The sequence below is a fragment of the Rhinolophus sinicus genome, chromosome 3, assembly GCF_057876585.1.
Source record: "Rhinolophus sinicus isolate RSI-liver-muscle chromosome 3, RSI-T2T, whole genome shotgun sequence".
Taxonomy (NCBI): Eukaryota; Metazoa; Chordata; class Mammalia; order Chiroptera; family Rhinolophidae; genus Rhinolophus; species Rhinolophus sinicus.
Window position 1 is genome coordinate 59,597,287 of NC_142503.1, and position 20,913 is coordinate 59,618,199.

Sequence of the window (20,913 nt, forward strand, 5' to 3'; positions counted from 1 at the left end):
TTATGACTTTACCTTCAAAGGAAATTCTATGATGAAATAATCATAAAAGTAGATAATTCTAATATAAATAATCACATTTCTGGCTCCATATGTCAGTATTATCTTTATTTCATCACTTATCGGTAGTCAGTAATTCACCAAAATCATATTAAATAATAAGTTGCTCTAATGTCTATTGCCTTTACTGTTCCATGGATGCAAGGACTGACCTACAACTTATTTGTCAGTGTTGGGCTTCCCAGATGCTCCAAAATTTAAATATACCATGATAATCGCTTGATGATTTGATCATTGAAATTTCAACATCATAAGAAAATTGAAACCAGAAGAGGGATAGAACACACCTCTGCTGTAGCCTAATGACTCTTTTTCTTCATTAGGAAAAGAATAAGCAGAAGTAAGTGTAAGAAGTGGTAAATTCACAGGAGAGTAGCTGTGACTGTTTCCCAGGCAACCTAAAAAGTCTGGGAAGTACAAAAACGTATAAAAAAAGAGAGTAAAACTATCCATAATGTTACTACCCTGAGATAGATATCATTAACACTTTGTTGTATTTTCATCCAAGCTTTCTCTCTTTTCATATATGCAAAGAAATATTTTAATACATATGCATATGTAATTTAATTTTTATAAAGTGTCTCTATTAGCTTTTGAGGTTAGAGAAAATGGTCAGGGTTTAGTAGTCAAACCTCCAATTGATGAAACCTTATAATAATGGTTTTGCTTTGTACTTGTCACACTTTTGAGCTTAGGCACTGGAGTGTATTTACAAGCTTCTGTCACTGTTAAGGGTAATAAAGAGTTATGCTATTCATAAATAATTTTTGTTTATTCATTTTATCTTAACTACTTCAGTGCACAAACTTGAGTGTTCTCTTGGTCTGGGAACTCATGTCTTGTTATAATAACCTCAAATTTCCAATTTATCTTACAGTCTAAAACTAAGAGTTAGGTCACCAAAACCCTGCTATGTTATCCCGCATAGCCCTATTGCGAGGAGTAAATGAGTTCATATTTGGAAGTATTTATAACTGGGCTTTACATTAAATAGGTGTCAATTGCTATTTTTATTGTAGCTGGTATTAGTAGTAGCTTGTTACCAGCCCTTTGTGGCTACTATCCTTGTATCTTATCCTTCTTGTACTGCCAACAGTTCTTTTTTCTAATTTAATTATGTTGTTAGTTTCAGGTATACAAAACAACATAATGATTAGACATTTACATCTCTCACAAAACGATGACCCCACTAGGTCTCCTACCCCTCTGACACTGTGCATAACTATCATGATACTATTGATTATATTCCTGTGCTGTACTTTGCATCCTGTGAAATATGTATTTATGTTGACTTTCAATATTATTTTATATTAGTTTCAGGTGTACAGCGCAGCGGTTAGGCATTTATATAATCTATGAAGTGAGTCCCCCCCATAAGTTGAGGACCCATCTGATACCCTACATAGTCTTTACAACACCGACAGCTCTTGATAATGTGGAGTTTATCTTTTAATATGTATCTAACATATGCAGTATTGTGTACACAGTGAACATTCTGTTAGCATTATTTGATGATACAGATTATATTCAGCATTGAGAAAAGATTCTTGGTATAAATCTGTCAATATTAATAAACTGCTCACAATGGCAATATGCGAAGTGTACCTAAGCACAGCGGGAATAGCAGAGACTCATGGAAATCTACTTATGAAACCTAAACAAAAATATTATATATACCCTTAGATTTCTGTGAGGCTTCAATAAGGTAAAGTATGTGCAAGAACTGACACATAATAGAAACTCAAATATCAGTTGGCTCCAAATCCTTACTTTCAGCACAAAGCAAAAATCTCATGGCAAAACCAAAACAAGATTAAATTATATATTTGTTAGTGTCTTTCTGTCTTGAAAATGGAAAGCATTGTGTTATATTTTGTATTTACATAACAGGTGGGTATTATAGGCTCAATTTGGACTTTCCTTCACAGAGTCAATATATGTAATTCAGTTGAAATTGGTCTCTTACAAAATAAATAGTATAGGTACATTAATTTACTGAATTTTTTCTCTCTGTCATAATAATAAAGACTTTTAAATTTGGACTTATTAAAGTGTAAAACTGCAGATAATTCAAAGGGAAGTTTAGGTTTGTATTATGTGAGGTACCTGTCATAAAGAACTCCCAAATCTCATTTCTTTAACATAATAAGGGTTTATTTCTTCTTCATTCAAGAATCCTACGTTAATGTTCCAACTTGAGGTCTTATGGGGTCCTATTCTCCACCTGGCGTCTGGGGCACCAGACCTATTCCATCTTGTGACTGTCCTCCTTTAGGTCCTAGGAGTCCCTTCTAGATACCTGTCAAATGGAGGAACAGGGAATGTGGAAGATCGTGTGGGAAGTTGATGGCCAGACTGTTAGCAGCATGTATCATTCCTCCTGTATTCTTTTGGCCAGTATTCACTCATATACTCTGCCTAATTGCAAGAGTGGCTAGGAAATGCCAAGTAGCTGGCTGTCTAGAACAAAAAGAAAATGGGGTTTGTTGAAACATGTTTTTCTGCCACATGATTGTAACATGTCATGGCTGAGTTCTGGATTCAAAATTTGCAGTCACTGTAAATAGAAGTAAAATTCTGTTTGTTTTTCCTGCTCCTTTTTTTCACTTTACTGGGTTTTCTTTCAGGTAATGGTTGATGAATCCCTTTTGTCTGATGACCCTGATTCATATGTGACATTGACAGTTGTCCGGTCCCCAGGAGGAAAAGGAGCCGTCCGACTTCAGTGGACCGTAGATGAGACAGCTAAAGATGATCTTAGTCCTTTGAGTGGGACACTTCATTTTGATGAGGTATAGTCAGCATCAAGACTCTGGTACTTTTTCTCTAATTTGTCTTTGATTTTCTTTTGTACAGTCTTGTTAATGAAGTCCTATGATAATATTCACTATATCTGTACTTTTTTTGAAATTATGTGCACTGTGGGGGAAATTCAGTCTGTCTGTCTGTCTGTCTCTCTCTCTCTCTCTCACACACACACATACACACACAGAACCCTAGATGTCTGAAATTAAATTTAATTCATCCACTGCCTTCATCCCACCATCAAAACTATTCTTCTCTTAATATTTCCTCTCTGATTGAGGGCAAAACCAGTAAACCAAGCCAAACATCTGGGTATCATCCCCATTTCTATCCATTCTATAACTTTTACATATATTTGAATCTGGTCAATTCTCCCTTTTAAATACCCTTTCTCACTGTTCCTCTTTCTTTATCATGGCTGTGACAATCAACCCATGCCTCCATCATCTTTCCTTGGGTAGAATCTTTTAATTGATACTCTCATTCTGAGTATTCTCCCTTTTCTGTCCATTATGCATGCCACTGGTAAGGTTATCTTTCTGTAAGGAATATCTTGTTACACACCCCTTGCTTAAAACAATCTAGTGGCTTCCTCTTATCCATAGAAATCCAAGCTCCATAACATGATACACAAAGCCTCTCATGAGGGAATCCTGACTATACTTCCTACCTTTCTTTCCCTATTGCTTAGTTTTTGTCCTTTGTGCTTCAGTAATAATAATTTACATATAATCCCCTGAATATTCTGGGTGGTTTCATAGTTGTATCCAGTTGCTGTTTCCCTATCCTGTTGATCTTATGTCACATCTTCTCTGAAACCTTCTCTTTAGATGTTAAGTGGAGTTATACATAACTTCATGTGTTATTGCTGTACCTATTCACATGCTAAGATGTACTTATTACAGGATTTATTAGATCAAGCCATATGGAATTGCAGCCATTTGACTATTTTGCTCTATGACATGACAATTTTATATGATTAAACGTAATAGTAATTGTGTGCCTCTCCCCATTCAGGAGTGAGGTCTCCTTAGTTAAGACTTATAAATTACTTATCTTTGTATCTTCACACCCACCTTGGAGCTGTTCATTTTTGAACATTACACACAACACAACATGGGTTATTCTGACTCCCTTCTTGAGACCCAAACTTGATCTTCTGGGACTACATGATGTTAAGGAGATGTTGAATGAATGTACGGCATATATCTCACTAGAGTATTGAGGGTGAGAGAAGTTCTTCCTCTAGCAGGCTGATTCTTGTAATATTAAGATAAAAATTGTCACCCGATAAATTCTAATTAGAAAAGAAAAAAAAATCAAACTTTCCTGGTTTGACAAAAAGAATTCAGTTATTTAGATCAGAATGACTCAGCAAGTCCCAGGCAGAAATATTCTTTAAAGACCCACAGATAGTTTTATCTTGGCAAAAATACAGAAACAAAAGCATTAACTTCAAGAAAAATGAGAAATACCCACAAGTATTCAGACAGGAAAAGAAGTAAATATGAAGAAAAAAATGGATGACAAAATGACAGAATGTTTCTCTTCTGTGATGGATAAAATAATATGTTAAAAAGAGTGTGATTCAGAATTCTATACTGAGTCAAAATGTTGATCATGTACTATAATAACAGAAAGATGCTCTCAAACCTACAGACTCAGAATTTTTAACATTTATGTACACTTTGAAAAAAGGATTGAAGTAATGTTTTAGCAATCCAAATTCTGAATTAAAATAAGTAATTTAAGAATTAAAAACACATTACAATCCATCTTCATGTGTCCCAGCCTCCCATAGAGATTACTTTGAGAGAAAACCAAGATGTATTTGCCCCAGGAAGAGGTTTTTACAACTCCTGAGAATGACTCCTCTTTCCAAGTCCTGTAGAGTACTTGTAAATGTTATATTTTTTTTATGTCCTATCAACACTAGCCATGAGGAATTTGGCTGGTGTGTTGACCTTTCCAGAATATGACTTTGCTGGTTTCTGTTGTTCACTCAGCTTCTTCCACCTTAGCCAGTTTTAATAACTAAAAGAAGCTGGGGCAAGCAGCATGTAATGCCCAATTAATTTGAGCACAGAATTTTAGATAGGGGTGTAAATGACCTCCATCAAACCAGAGCCAAGTAGTATTTTCCAATTAAACGCTCAACTCTTCTTCTGGAGAGAGATGGGGAGGTGGAGGAGAGTTGAGAAGTTGATTCTAAAATATATAAGGAAATGCAAAAGACAGAATCATCAGAAACTCATAAAGAAGAAGATGGAGTGTGGTGTTGCTTAACCAAATTTAAGATAATATGTAGCATGGAATATTACTTTGCCATAAAAAAGAATGAAATCTTACCATTTGTGACAACTTGGATGGACCTAGAGCAGGGGTGTCCAAACTTTTTTCAACATTTTTTTTACCAAGGGCCATATGCGGTAAAATACACAAACAGCCGGGCCACTCACTCGAGGTGAAGTACGTATTACCTCACCTGGTTTATTTAAGTAAACTACATATATTTTTGGAATTTGCTGCGAGCCAATTAAAAATGGATTGCGGGCCGCAGTTGGCCCGCGGGCCGCAGTTTGGACACCCCTGACCTAGAGGGTATTATGCTAAGTGAAATAAGTCAAACTGAGAAAGGCAAATGCCATATGATCTCACTTATATGTGGACTATAAAGAACAAAATCAATGAACAAGCAAAACAGAAACAGACTCATAGATACAGAGAACAAACTGATGATTACTAGATGGAAGGGAGAGTTGGGGGACTGGGTAAGAAAAATGAAGGGATTAAGAAGTACATATTAGTGGTTACAAAATAGTCATGGGTAAAGTACAGTATGGGGAATATAGTCAGTAATATTGTAAAAACTATGTATAGTGTCAGGTTGGTATTATAGAGTTAGCGGGGTGGGGGTCATCTCATAAATTATATAAATATCTAACCACTATCCTGTACACCTGAAACTATTATAAAATAATATTGAATATTAACTATAATTTTTTTAAAAGATAGCCGTGGGAATGTAAAGTATAGCATAGAGAATATAGTCAATATTATTATAATAACTACATAGTGTTAGATGGGTAATAGACTTATTGGGGTAATCACTTTGGGGGATATATAAATGCCTAATCACTATGTTTTATACACCTGAAATTAATTAAAACAAAAGGTAATATGTAGATAAGGCAAGTAATACAGTGTGATACGGGCTGTAAGATAGACAAGTGGACCAAAAAGAAGAAAAGGTCAGATTTATCAAACTTTTTTATGTTTTTTGCCTTTAAAATCATGTTTGCATTCTTTTTCTAAATTAATAAAGACAATGTAGAAGGGAAATAGTTAAAAAGAATTAAAAAAGAACTGATAAATAAATAATGATAATAACCTCACAAAATAGGAATTGACAAGAAATAACCATTAAAAGAGAGAAAATGATTTCAATCTTTTAATATTTGTTGAGGCTAGTTTTGTGTCCCAACATTTGGTCTATCCTTGAGAATGTTCCATGTGCATTAGAGAAGAATGTATAATCTGGTTCTGGGATGAAAGGTTCTGTAAATGCTGATTATGTTCATTTGGGCTAATGTGCATTTAAGGCTGATATCTCCTTATGGATTTTCTGTTTGGAGGATCTATCCATAGTAGCTGTCAATAGGGTATTTAGGTCACCTTCTGTAATTGTGTTTTTGTCAGTTTCTCCCTTAAGTTCTGTTAGTAGTTGCTTTGTATATTTTGGTGCTCTCTGACTGGGAGCATATATATTGATAAGTGTTATGTCTTCTTGATGTATTGTCCTCTTTAATCATGATGGAATGTCTGTCTTTGTCTCTTGTTACCTTTTTTATCTTGAAGTCTGTTTCGTCAGATGTAAATATGGCTACACCCACTTTTTTCTGGATACCATTTGCTTGCAGTATCATTTTCTACCCTTTCACTTTGAGTCTGTATTTGTCCTTGCAGCTGAGGATGTGTCTCTTGAAAGCAGCATATAGTTGGGTTTTGTTTTTTGATCCAATGTGCTACTCTGTGCCTTTTTATTGGTGAGTTCAGTCCATTTACATTTAGGGTGATTATCAATATATGAGAATTTCCTATAGCCATTATGTTTTATTTTCTGGTAGCTCCATATTTCTTTGCCCTTGTGTTGCTGTCCATTATTCTAGTTTGTTGGTATTCTATGATTTTTTTCCCCGTTTCCTTTTTTTATGTTATGTGTCTTAGTTCTGGATTTTTTTTTTTTTTTTTGAGTGGTTACCATTAAATTTATGTAAAAGAAAGTTTCATACATACAGTAGTCCTTTTTCTTTTGCATGCATCTTATCACCATTCCCCTTTGAAAATTCAGACCTTTACCCCCTCCCCTTTTATGTTCCTTTCTTATCACAAATTATCCCAATCTAGGCTGTGAGTTCATTCCTGAGTTGCAGTAGATATTGTCTTTTTCTCTTTTCACTTTTTATTTTTTTACCTCCTTTAACCTGTATGTTATATTTAAGTGTATAGTGCCCTGTTCTGAAAAAGGGTTGTAATATGCTGCTTCTGTCTGTCTGTTAGTCATCTTACTCATAGATTTGTATCCTTTTTATCTTTCTGTTTCAAGAAGAATAACCCCCTTCAGTGTTTCCTGTAATGCAGGCCTTCTAGTGGGAAATTACCGCAGCTTCTGTATATCTGGAAAGGTCTTTATTACTCTGTCGCATCCAGCATGACGAGGGTTGTGGGGAGTGAGGAGGGCGGCACAGGGTTAAGAATAGCATAAGTGGGGGGGCCCAAGAGACCTGCAGCCTCCTGGACTGGGCTGGGGTGCCTAATCGGGCCAACATATTAGCTTTTATTAGTTAGGTGGGGAAGCAAAGGAGACAAATCTTGTCAATCTCAAGATCTATGAATTCCATACACTATAATAGGAAACTGATTCAAGCTAATCACCCTTGCCTGCAGACAGCAGAACCTTAAGTCTCAGATGTTTGTACTTCCCCAAGGGACAAAACCTTTATGCATATGAATAGATGGAGAGCACATCACTGAATCTCTTTCCTTGCAGGTTTTGGGAAGGAATGCAGCCACAGAGGCAGAGGCTTTTCTTAGCCTGGGGAAGGTGGGGGGCTGTGCCCACCCTATGAACCCGTGGGTTCTCCTGTTGGTCCCCACTCAACTGTGCCTGGCTTGAGTTGTGCCCCCCACCCCTGTAGGGAATCTTACTCGTCATTGGCTGACCAGCCATCTTTTTGGGGCCAAACAGGGAGACATAAGGTGCAAACACAAAGGTGAAGCAAAGTCCCTGAAAGGATCCGTCTCACAGACTCTCCTTTCTTTGGGGGCAGGTACAAGGAGACAGACGGGTAGGCTGCTGCCTGGCCACATTACTCTTTCACACCTAAAGAATAACTTTTCTGGATATATTATTTTTGGCTGGTAATTTCTCTCTTTCAATAGTCTGAATATTTGATTCCATACCCTCCTGGCATGTAGAGTTTCTGCTTAAAACTCGGATGATAATCTAATGGGCTTTCCTTTATAGGTTATCATCTTCTTTTCCCTGGCTGCCTTGAGAATTCTTTCTTTGTCATTAAATTTTGACAGTTTTAATACAGTATGCCTTGGAGAATACCTTTTTAGATTGAGATAATTAGGTGGTCTGTTTACTTCTTAGATTCGAGGATCCAATTCTTTCCATAGGTTTGGGAAGTTCTCATTGACTGTTTGTTTAAATAGGCTTTTTGTTCCCTTCTCTCTCTTCTCCTTCTGGTATACCCATTATTCTTATATTGCTCTTTGTGATGGATTCAGATAGTTCCTTCATTTCTTTTAACTTTTAGGTCTCTCTCTTTTTCCATCTGTGTCATTTCCAGATTTCTGTCTTTGATAGCACTAATACTTTCCTCTATCTGGTCAGCTCTATTTCCTAAGCTTGTCATGTCTTTCTTCATCTCTCGTATTGAGTTCTTTAGCACCAGACTTTCTATTTGGTTCTTTTTTTTTAAGTTTCAGTCTCTTTAGTAAAGTATTCCTTTTGTTCATTAATTTTATTTCTGAGTTCATTAAACTTCCTATCTGAGTTTTCTTAGATCTCATTGAGTTTTTCGGCAGTGTAATCTTGACTTCTCTGTATCTAAATCACATTATGTCCATGTCTTTATGTTTATTTTCTGGAGATTTTTTTTTTTTTTTTTTAATTTTCTTCCTGAACTGCCTTGTTATCTTTGTTGTTCACAGACAGCAGTTTAGTGGTTACCAAAAGGTAAGCAGATGGGGGGAGGTAGGAGAGAGTAAAGGGGGATAAATATATAGTGACAGAAGGAGATTTGACTTTGGGTGGTGAACACACAATGCAGTATACAGATGTTGTATTATAAAATTGTGCAATTGAAACCTATATAATTTTATTAACCAATGTCTCCCCAGTAAATTTAATAAAATAAATAAAAGAGAAACTACTGAAAATTGCAAGAGATCTCTTTATGCAAATTTAGGCAAATAAACGTTAAGACCTATATGGAATTGACTGTGGTAGATACATAGTGGATATGGAAAGTCCAAACAGATGAATTTCCACAAATGATTTTGGAGGGGAAAGAAAGAGCATAGAATAATTCCAAAGGAATTTGACCAAATGTTTAAAGATCAGGTAATTTCAATACCACATGGTTTTCATGTCTACCTTTTCTGGGAGTCTGTTGACCTTCTTCAGAGCTTTCAATAGCAAACAACACAGAAACAAATAGGTTTTTTTTTCTTTCAGTTTTCTGATAGGTGATTGATGAATCAATCAATGACGCCTTCTGGAAATCCATTTGTACTTAGTCAACCACCATTCTTTTTTTTTTCTTATTTACGTTGTTGCTATTTAGAACTTACTGAGAGCTAAAGAATGAATACCAATCAACTTCCCTGGTTTAAACTTAATTTGTCTTAAAACATGTTATTTTGTAACTTGAACATCTATGATACACCTTGAAAATTTAAAGCAAAAAGCAAAATCATACAGAAAGCCAGAAACTTCATCAATACATCTAGACAGACATTTGCTTGTAGTTTTTGGTATCCAAAACCTTTTTTCCCCACATTGCACAGATGCCATTTTTGTAGGCACAGCCCTGGCTGTAATGAGAACCTGGTTGGTGCACAGAACTTTTACAAATTCTGCAAGTGGAGAATTTATTCTTTCTATATGGATCGAATCTTGCTTTTTTTGAGGTCAAAGCTTTATTTTGAGGTCAAAGCTTTATTCAGCTTTCTTCCACCACTTTCTGTGGTATTCCTTGCATCGTCTTTCCATGTATCTGGAGTGATAACCATACCAAGTTTCTTTTCATATTTTTCGCACACCATCCTCCCGCAACCATTCTCTTAGCCGCAGAAGCAGCAGCAGTTTCTCAACCACCATTCTTGAGGGTTGGTTACTCTAATGTCATTAATGATCTCAAGCCAGATTTTTCATCAACTCATTTACAGATTCTGATAGATGATGACTCAAGAAGCATCTAGGTTTCATGTCCTAGGCATGATCTGAAAGTTTCTCATCTGGCATGACAAGAATTTAGAAGTTACTTTGAAATTTCTGTAATTATTTTCCTCAGTAATAACAAGCAGTAATTTTTCAGTTACCAGATTCTAATTCCTAGCCCTACCTCCCAGATGATTAGAAAGAGTTTCTTTTTTATTTTGAGCAGGATATCCATACAAAATGGTCCATAGTCTGATCTTCTCCCCCAAAGTATAAGGACATCCGTTCTCAGAGTACTGCATCAGTGGGATGGGTTTGCAGATCAATTTGGATTTGACTTTTTCCATCTAGTTCTTTGGTCACCAACCTGGTGCATTTCATGTAAAACTGAATAATGGATTCACTGTTCTTGTATCCCCAGCAGTGACATACACCTGTCTCCATTCTGAGGAATGATTTGTAGCTCAGACACAGAATTATAGCCTCCAGTTCACAATATGCAGAGAGTAAAAGAGATGGAAGTGATTAACTGCATCTTATGAATTATAGATTTTCCATGAATACGTTTAATAAGATCTGAGGCAGGAAGTATACATTTTTCTAGAAGCTCTTGTTTTAGAAAGTACAGATATTGTAAAATGGATAATAGGGAACTATGAAGAGAAAAGAGCTTGGGTGAAGAAATTAAAATAATGCTTTTTAATACTAAAAATCTCAAAGAAACAATGCAATTACAGAACTAAGATGTGCATGAGAAAGAATAAATAGCAGAATTCAAACTCCAGAAAGTTAATCAGTGATGCATAGGACAAATTGAAGTTGTTTTGTCAGCATGCAGAGGAAAAGGTAAAGATAAAAATGATATCTGTCTTGGTTATGCCTCAAAGTATTAATGTATTTGTCCTCTGTATATTTGCTTGCTTCTTCCTTCTCTTCTAACCTACACTGAAAACTTAGCAGATGTTCCAAGAAATCACAGAGCTAAGTGTAATCATAAGAGAGGGAAGGAATCATAGTGAGTGCTCTTGAGATCAACACCTGTGGAAAGAATGTGAAGAAAGCAGGAGTGAGTGGAGGACAGAGAGTCAAAATAGGTAGTAGAAAGATAACCTTTATAAGGAATAAACCTATGACCTTGATCTTTTTATATCCCACTGTGACCATTTAGCTCTTTAAGAAATTGGACTTTTTCCATGATTGAAAATTTTCAGTAAATTTAGAATTTTGTTAAATTGTTTCCCCCTTTTCCTATTTAAGAACCTGAATAGAATTTATGCTCAGAGCTAATTTTCATAGTAATTCTCTTTAAAAGGAACCCATAATTCTAGGGGACAAAAAGGACACTTAAAAAATTGCTTATGGACATAAACATTATCCCACTAATGAGAATATTCAAACTTTAGCTTTGGTTAATCTGAAAAAGTTATTATTTCTCTCATTTGATGCAGACTGAGTCCCAAAAGACCATTGTATTGCACACACTTCAGGATACTGTGTTGGAGGATTACAGACATTTTACCATTCAGCTAATATCGGTTGATGAGGTAGAAATATCTCCAATAAAAGGTAAGAAAAATTCACTTTTTTGGCAATTAAAAAGTAGATTCTCAGAAAAATGTAACCAAATAATCAGTAGTTACAAAGATAGGTAATGTTAGGTTTTATAATTCCTAAAACATTGCTAAAACATACAGATGTCATTTTCTATATGACATGTGTATTACAGTGAAAGAATTTTTAAAACTAAAATCACAATACCCAATATTAGTAAGGCTATATGTCAAAGATTTCATACAACTTAACTGGGTGATTTTAAAAAAAAATAGAGGTATTTATTTTAGCAGTGCTTATCAAGTAAAATATGGAAGTTTCCTAAATGATCCAACAATAGGAAAGAGACTGGTTAAATAGAATACTATGTAACTATTCAAGAGGATGTGGCAGAAAAAGCCTTACATTAAAAATTAAGAATACTTAATTACATGGATAATTGTTATGTTAATAAAGCATACTTCATGACATGTTCAATATAATCTCATTTTTGTCATGTGCATGTCATAAATATGTTTGGGATTATTTACTTGAAATGTTGATAGTGGTTTTTGATTACCTATGGTTTGTACACATATTTACAATGATCACATACTATTTTTGTAATGTTATTTTAAAACAGCATTTATTATGTCTATTCCCACCTATCTATACCTATTTTCATCAGAAAGTAGTTACTTAGATATCCTGACATTTCAGAAACATCCATCATAATTCTCATAATATGGTCCATATTAAAATTTTTCTTAGATATATAGAGAAAGGATTAATCGTTCTAAATGGTTTCATTGTGGTACAAACAATCATGGCCGTAAAAAATGGCCCAGCAATTTTGATATGAAAGCTTAATTCTTGTTACATGTCCTTTTTTGCCATCAAGAACTCCATCCTACGTAAGGGTCTGTAGCCAGAAAAAAAAGGTTCTGTGGTCAAAGAAATTCTCAAAATTGTAGAGTATCACTGTATGTACCTAGGGTAGTGAATCTTTTTACATTTTTATCTGGAGTGCTTTCTAACAAGCCTGTAAGAGAATCGTATCATTGCACCATATCCTTCTGTAAGTCTAAAATTAGCTCAGTTATCTACATCATGTTAAAATGAATGTTAGGGTAAATGTCATATAGACCAAGTAGATACAAATACAAGAATGTACCAGTGGATCAGGGTAAATCATTTATTAATATAAACAATTTTTAATATATTTCTAATTGTGACATACTTGCATATGACAAACCACTCTTGGTTTTATTAATCCATTGCCACAGAAAGTGACAGTACAGTAATCCGTTTTTTTTCCATGAAACCTTAATGTATTCTTGTAGAAACAATTTTCAAGTCACTGCTAAATTATAATATGAATATGAAATTACTTTGATGTTTTTTTATTTCCATTTTAGTAGGACTGTCTGACATATTGTTATAAATGCTTATAAGCAAATAATAGTCATAAAATAAAAATAAAAGTACCCTAGAACTCTTGCTTTTTCCACATAAGCAAGGGACATAGCCAGATAGCCAATTGCAGTGAACTGTAAAATGGTTACTGTAGAAGTGAATTAAGGCAAATGGTAGAAAAGTACCTGCTTGCTTATCATGGCAGAAATAGTGGAATTATTGCCCATTTTTTCCTGTCCCTTTCACCAAAATGTGATCTTGGACAAGTTATTGGCCTTAGTGTCTTCAATGCCTCAGTATGTTTAAATGTCTTCTTCAGTAAAATGAGGGTAATATTAGTACCTATATGATTATATATTAGTACATATATGATTGCCATGAGGGTTATTAACTCATAAGATTCGTACATGTAAAGCACTTAGAAAATTGTCAGGCGTATACTCAGTGAAAACATGTTTGCTACAATAAGCTATATATATATATATCATCAACTTAGGTAGTGCATCAATAATCATTTGGGGAGAAAAGGGAGCTTCAGGAGAAGTTGGGATCGCACCATCCTCTAGGCACATCCTCATTGGGGAACCCTCAGCAAAATATAATGGCACTGCTGTCATCAGGTATGGATTTCATAATTTTTCTTTGCCTGGGTTAGGGTTTTGAAGTTTTGTGTAAATAGCATTTTCTGCCTTAAATACATTGTTCTCAATACATGCATATTCTTCAAGCATTGTTATTTTGTATGTTGGTAACATCCTGTAGAGAGTATAACACATTTTGGGTGAAAATTGAAGACATATTCTGACCTATCTTGAAGTTAGATCATGAGGAGGTTTCTGACTGTTTCTCGGGTAATTTGCACAGCCCATGCAGAGGAAAGAACACTGAATTGACACATCAGGAAATCTATGCTTTCAGCTGTCTGTAGCTAACCATGTAAAAAAGCTTTCATCTCTGTACGCTTGGGTGTCTTAGCTACAAAGCCATTCCATAGAAAGTCATCTGGAGAAAGCATTTTGTGATTCTAACTGTTATAAAATTAGGACCTATTGTATAACTATAGGATGATCATAGACAACTTTACTACAGATTTTCTCATGAGGAGTGCGGCGTCAACTACTAGTGAAGTAGCTGAATTTGAGTTTACCTTTTTGGTAGTTCTGCCATTAGCATTGCATGTGTGAAGTATTTCCTATTCTTTAGAGAACTTTGTTAGACTATTCATATTTTGTACCTTGTGTATAAGTGAAAATCTATAAATTCTTTTTTTTAATATTTATGTCTTTAAACCTTCCACTTTTAGTGTTCAGCTTTTACTGAATACTTGTCAAGCACTTTTACACAAGTTCAGGTTATTTAAATGAATAATATTTCTGAAATAAGTGAAAATTGTTTGTTGTTTAAAGACATGGCAAATATCTGGGAAAAGGTCCTTCAATAAAAATGTATTGAATATACATGTGTGTGTTGTTGTAGCCTTGTTCGGGGCCCAGCAATCTGGGGGGAGGTCACAGTGTACTGGAGGATATTCCCCCCATCCATGGGGGAATTTGCTGAAACATCAGGAAAACTGACAATGCGAGATGGACAGTCTGCTGCAATTGTAGTGATACAGGTATTAATGTTACTGGTTTCTGTTATGCGTGTGTGTGTGTGTGTGTGTGTGTGTGTGTGTGTGTGTGTTTAGTTGGTGGGTAGGGTGGTGTGAGGTGGTTAATAGCCAGAGTTTGTTTTTGTTGCTTATGTGTTAGTTATTTTTCTTTAAATGTTACGGATTCTGCGGCTAGTGGCTCTTTTTTTTTTTTTTTTTTTTTTGCCCTCCTGTAGGTTTTGAATGATGACATTCCTGAGGAAAAGTGTTTCTATGAATTTCAGCTCACTGGGGTCAGTGAGGGGGGCATACTGAGTGAATCTAGCAGCACTGCCAATATCACAGTGGTGGCCAGTGACTTTCCCTATGGCCAATTCGACTTTTCACATGAGCAACTTCGAGTGGCAGAGGAGGCACAAAAGGTAGAGTGCGAAATGCTTAAAATGTATTCATTTTTGTGTTTTATATTATGAGTGATCTTTAAAATGTGTTTCCTTGTTCAGATTCCAAAGTTTTTGCAAACTGATTTATTTGCTCCTAACATTTTAACATGTAATTTATATACTTTTACAACTTATATACATATATATAACATATATATAACATATATATGTTATATATATGTTATACATATAATATGTATAATTTCAACATAGTCCCGGTAAATAGAGTTAAAGACAAAATTAAGTATTGTCTGGTACATTAATCATCCAAGTCAAATAAAAAACCTTCTTGCGTAGGTGAACATCACAGTCATCCGGTCGGGTGGCTCTTTGGGACCCGTGAGACTCTGGTACGAGACCGTGAGTGGGACCGCAGAGGCAGGCTGGGATTTTGTCCCTGCGCCTGGGGTGCTCCTCTTTGAAGCACGGGAGATGATGAAAAGTGTGCAGATTGAAATACTTGATGATAGCCTTCCTGAAGGCCCTGAGGAATTCTCTCTAGTGATGACGAAAGTGGAATTACTCGGAAGGTAAAGTAAAAAAGAAACACAGGAAAAGAAACCGAAACAGAAAGAAAGAGTAAATGCTAGGTTGTGTAGGTAGTTTACTGAACTTCTTTCCCTGCTTTTTCAAAGATTTATGTAACTTTAGAACAGGGCAGGGTAGGAATTTTTGCCAAAGGTTAACTGTTAACTGCATTGTCCTAAAATATATACATATTTTTTTTTTTTCCTGAAAGTTGAAAATCTGTGTTTCTGTTGTGTGAAGTCACTCTGGGCAGCCAGAATTGAACATGCTATGAGTGTGGAGTAATTTGGTGAGAAATCGATTAACTGTTCTCTAGGTCAACGGTCAGCTGGCTTTGGGGCATTTGCTTCCCCCTGTCTCTATCGCTATACCTGTGAATGGGCTGGAGTGAGAGATTTTGGATTCTGAACACTATTATCTTCTCTGTAGGTGAATGAGGTAGATGCTTGCCTGATAGCTGTTTTGTGTGTTTCTTTGTTTTACTAGTTTCAGGTGCACAAAACAATGTAATAGTTAGACATTTTACCCCTCACAAAGTGATAACCCCCTTCCCCCAATCTATTGCCCCTCTGTTATTGTATATATCTATTACAATTTCCCAATAGCTATTTTAAAGGGCATAAAAAACATTTGAGCCAAAGAGGGTCGGTCATTAAGGTGCACCGTGTTTTCCTTGAAGATCAAGAATTAACCATGTGGGAGCCTTCTTATTCTCTGATTAGTGAAAGAGACTTGATGCACAAGGGTGGGAAGCTCCTTTACCACACCGAAAGGTTCACTTTTGGCAGCCCAGGAACATCTGCACCAACAGCTTATGTAAAACCTTCAACTAGAATAATGTTTGCATTTACATAATTTATAAAGGGAATTTTCTTGGGCATGAAAATGTTTTTACATTTGTTATGTAAGTGTCATGCTTTAAAAGCTTTTTTAAACTAAAATATCTCCTGGAATGACTTAGGTAGAGTGTATTTCATTCCACCTGGAAAAAAATATTGTGGGCTTGCATGCACTACGAATCTTAAATTTCCCAGAAATGATTGTGTGTCTGGCGATGGGAATGAATTTGTCCTTATATTAAATGTGTTAAAATTTGAGCTGGTCACTGACTATTTTAATTAAATGGATGAAATTTGGTAAAAGCAGCTTCTTAAGTGTGAGATCATATCTGTGTTATTGTGGTATTGGAAGCATTTGCTCTCTCTGCCACCCTTTAAAAAAAAGCAATTCCTCTTTAAGTTTAATTCTGGGGAAATATTTTTTTCCTTCCAGATATGTTTCTATGCTTCCTTTGATCTGAGAAGGAAAGTAGTATAAATCTATTTTGCCTCGTTGCTAGAAAATTTACTGCTCTGGTATTAAATGATGATGATCAGCTTAATATCCATCTCAGACTACTGATAAGTTACTCTTATCATTTCATATTTTAATTCCCAGTTTTCTAATTTGCCTTGTATATAATCATATTAACCAGTTTTCATCCTTTCAAAACTAGGTAGGATAAAAGTACCAGGTAAATAGAATTTAGGAATTGAAGGAAGGACTACAGTGGTTTAGTGCCTTTTTTTTTTTTTTTTTTTTTTGGCTTCAGGAATTAAAGTGATGTAAAACTCTGGAAATCAAAACTTTTCTTTGATGGGAATGATACCCATCTAAAAAATAAAAACTTTCTTTGCATGAATATATTGTTCGACAGGTAAACTATCATCTGTATTGAAGAATAGAGGCGTTGGTTGTAATTGGTTTCCACAGACATTAAAATATTTTCTTGAATCTTGAAGGTTTAGCTTAAAATTTCTTTAGTGGCATGCCACTCATTATTTCTTTAAAGTAACCCTCTCAGCCTAACACTGTGAATTTCCTGCCCAGCTGGTTTCTATCCCTGAGTGCACTGCAGTTTAATGTACATCCCATTTGGGTCCATTACTGCAGTATGTGTTCAGCAGTGCATTCCTAGCCCCTCAGGTTGATTTTACAACTTCTTCCCAATTTCCTTATACTTTTATTATCTTCCTATTGCCTAAGTTTAATAACTTTATATTAGTTTTGGTTTCATGCAAGCAGTGATAATTGCAAGCAGCAGAGAAATCTGTTTTAAACATAATTTCAGGAAGAAAAGGAGTATTTTAGTGTTGGAGATTTTTAAAAGTATTAAAATAATAGGACTAAGTTATAGGAGCGAAGAGGGCCCTTCAATTTATGCTAGGCAATTATTTACTCATTTTATTTTATTTCTTTATGACTTTGTAAGAGGATATGATTTTACCATCCAAGAAAATGGACTTCAGATAGATCAGCCTCCTGAAATAGGAAACATCTCCGTTGTCCGAATCATAATAATGAAAAATGATAATGCCGAGGGCATCATTGAATTTGACCCAAGGTATACTGCCTTCGAAGGTAGGTTCAGTAACCTTATTCATAAATTTACCACTTTCTGCATTTCAGAGTACCTGAGCATGACATTATCAATTTGAAATCCCATACATACATTTTCTCAATTTGATGTATGTGTGTACACGTACATCTTTATATGTGCTTGTATATGCCTTTATATATGTATACATTTATTTAAAAACTATATTTTGAGTTACCTTTGGGCAATCTAGAACCTTACTTATGTATGCCAAAGCTGAATAGTTAGGAACAAGACGACTTAAAAAAATTATGTTTAACCTTATGAGTATTGAAATATTCATATTTCAAACATTTTTATGAATATATTTCTAACTTATACAGTACTTAATTTACTTTGTGATTATAAATCAGTGAATATCTACTTTCTAATGCAGGTTCATTTATTTGTATGTGGCACATAGAGGAAGAATGCCTATGTTAATGATTAAATAGGTTATTTAAATTCTAACTTGTGCTGTTCACTGTAACTTTCAACTTGTGATGAACTATACACCTCCTAAAAAATAAGTCCTGAAATTTTCACTAATTATTTTTTGATGTGATAAATAACTGTGGACAAATCGAATGCTTGCATTGTACCATTATATTTAATTGCCGTGTTTAATTTGACTGAATCTTATAAAAGTTAATTGCTTTGTGTGGCACACCAGTTAATTCCAAATTCCTGTTACAGTGGAGGAAGATGTCGGCATGATTGCGATTCCAGTGCTGAGGCTGCATGGGACATATGGCCGCGTGACAGTGGACTTCATCTCTCAGAGCTCCTCTGCAGTTCTTGGTGCTGTCGATTATATACTGCGTGGTAATGCAGTCACGTTTCAGCATGGGCAGAACTTAAGTTTTATAAATGTCTCCATCATTGATGACAATGAAAGGTAATACTATTTAATGATACTGGAAATACAGTAGTCCCCCCTTATCCACAAGGTGTACATTCCAAGACCCCCAATGGATGCCTGAAACTGTAAATAGTGCTGAACCCTATATATATCTATATATAATGTGTTTTCCTACACATGCATACCTGTGATAAAGTTTAATTTATTAATTGGGCACAGTAAGAGATTAACTACAATAACTAAGGATAAAATAGAACAATGATAACAGTGTACTGTAATAAAAGTATGTGAATGTGATATTTCTCTCTCCTCTCCCCACCCCACCCCCACACCCCGCTTAAATTATCCTATTGTACTGTACTCACCCTTTCTTGTGATACTGTGAGATGACACAATGCCTACATGATGAGATGAAGTGAGATGACTGATGTAGGTGTTGTGACATAGTGTTAGGCTGCGAAAGCGTTACTTGAACATAAGCAGTACAATACCAGGACAATCGATCTCATAACCAAGACAGCTACTAAGTGACTCACAGGTGTGCAGTGTGTACCTAAGCTAGACAAAGGGATGATTCATGTCTTGAGTGTTCAGGTCAGCAGGAGATTTCATCAGGCTACTCAGAACAGCACACCATTTAAAACTTCGGAATTGTTTATTTCTGGAATTTTCCATGTAGTGTTTTTGGACTTAGTTGACTGCAGGTAACTGAAACCATTTTGAAAAGCGAAACTTTGAATAAGGGGGCCTACTGTAATATGGGCATACATAGAGCATGAATATTGTGTTCCAGTCTTTACCTATGTTTTGCATTGATAATAGAATTTTAGATTATACGTGTGGCAATTGAGAAACAAGTGAGAAACTTTTGGGGGTGCTGGGGTAGGGAAAAGGATTGGGTAACCATTGTGATTGTATATGTCACTTTTTTCAAAATAGAGTGTTCCCTCTGGATTTGAAAAGTCTAATAAGAATGTGGAAACATCCTGCCATTTACTTTTTTAATGCATAAAGCAATTAAAAAGAGGGACTAATAGCTGGCCCAAGTTGTATAAAATTGAAACTGATCATTCATGCTTTCAGCTGAGCACCCTCTTTTTCTTGGTGTGTGACTACTGTGCCTTGCATATGTATGACCAATTTGGAAAATGACTAGTTATTTGGATTTTAGAAGCATTTTAATATGTTTAGACTAACAGAATTGCTCTTTTTTGCTATGCAGTGAATTTGAGGAGTCGTTTGAAATTCTGCTGGTTGGAGCTACTGGTGGAGCGGTGCTTGGGCGCCACCTAGTGAGCAGAATCACGATTGCCAGGAGTGACTCTCCCTTTGGCGTTGTAAGATTTCTCAATCAAAGCAAAATTTCTGTTCCTAATCCCAATTCCACACTGATTTTATCCTTGGTACTAGAGCGGACTGGAGGACTCTTGGGAGAGATTCAGGTAGAGTTATTATTCCCATGGTTTTAAAAATAATTTTTGATATTTGAGTTTGGGGTTGGATTTTCTCGTTCCTCAAATATATTCATTTATTTATTCACAAGCAATAGTACTTATTAATTACCTAGTAGGTATACAGTAGCTTCTAAGTCCTATGAGGTGTATAAAAATATATGAGGCATACAGCTATCTTCAGGGAACTCTTGAGAGCAAGTTAGAAATTATTATAAACGACAGATTCTGGTCAAAATACATTAATTCAACAAGTATTTGTTGAGTGCTTTCCATGTCTAGACTCTGTTCTGGGCACTGAGAACACACTGGTGAACAGGACAGACCTTGTCTCTGTTTCACTAGAGTTTTCAGAACAATAAGCAAGAAAAAATAAAAAGAA

General features: G+C 35.4%; 1 protein-coding gene and 1 pseudogene across 1 annotated transcript in view; one reads left to right on the forward strand and one right to left on the reverse strand.

Annotated features, from left to right (window-relative positions):
- ADGRV1 (adhesion G protein-coupled receptor V1) overlaps window positions 1-20,913 on the forward strand; it is a 503,930-nt gene that overhangs the window by 166,205 nt on the left and 316,812 nt on the right. The window contains exons 59-67 of the mRNA XM_019734240.3: window positions 2,685-2,849; window positions 11,764-11,881; window positions 13,758-13,881; window positions 14,738-14,876; window positions 15,089-15,274; window positions 15,593-15,825; window positions 18,075-18,223; window positions 18,915-19,116; window positions 20,303-20,522. Of these exons, the coding sequence (XP_019589799.3) occupies window positions 2,685-2,849; window positions 11,764-11,881; window positions 13,758-13,881; window positions 14,738-14,876; window positions 15,089-15,274; window positions 15,593-15,825; window positions 18,075-18,223; window positions 18,915-19,116; window positions 20,303-20,522 (1,536 nt within the window). The remainder of the gene's footprint in view (window positions 1-2,684; window positions 2,850-11,763; window positions 11,882-13,757; window positions 13,882-14,737; window positions 14,877-15,088; window positions 15,275-15,592; window positions 15,826-18,074; window positions 18,224-18,914; window positions 19,117-20,302; window positions 20,523-20,913) is intronic.
- On the reverse strand, window positions 9,741-10,200 carry LOC109448676 (cysteine-rich PDZ-binding protein pseudogene; annotated as a pseudogene).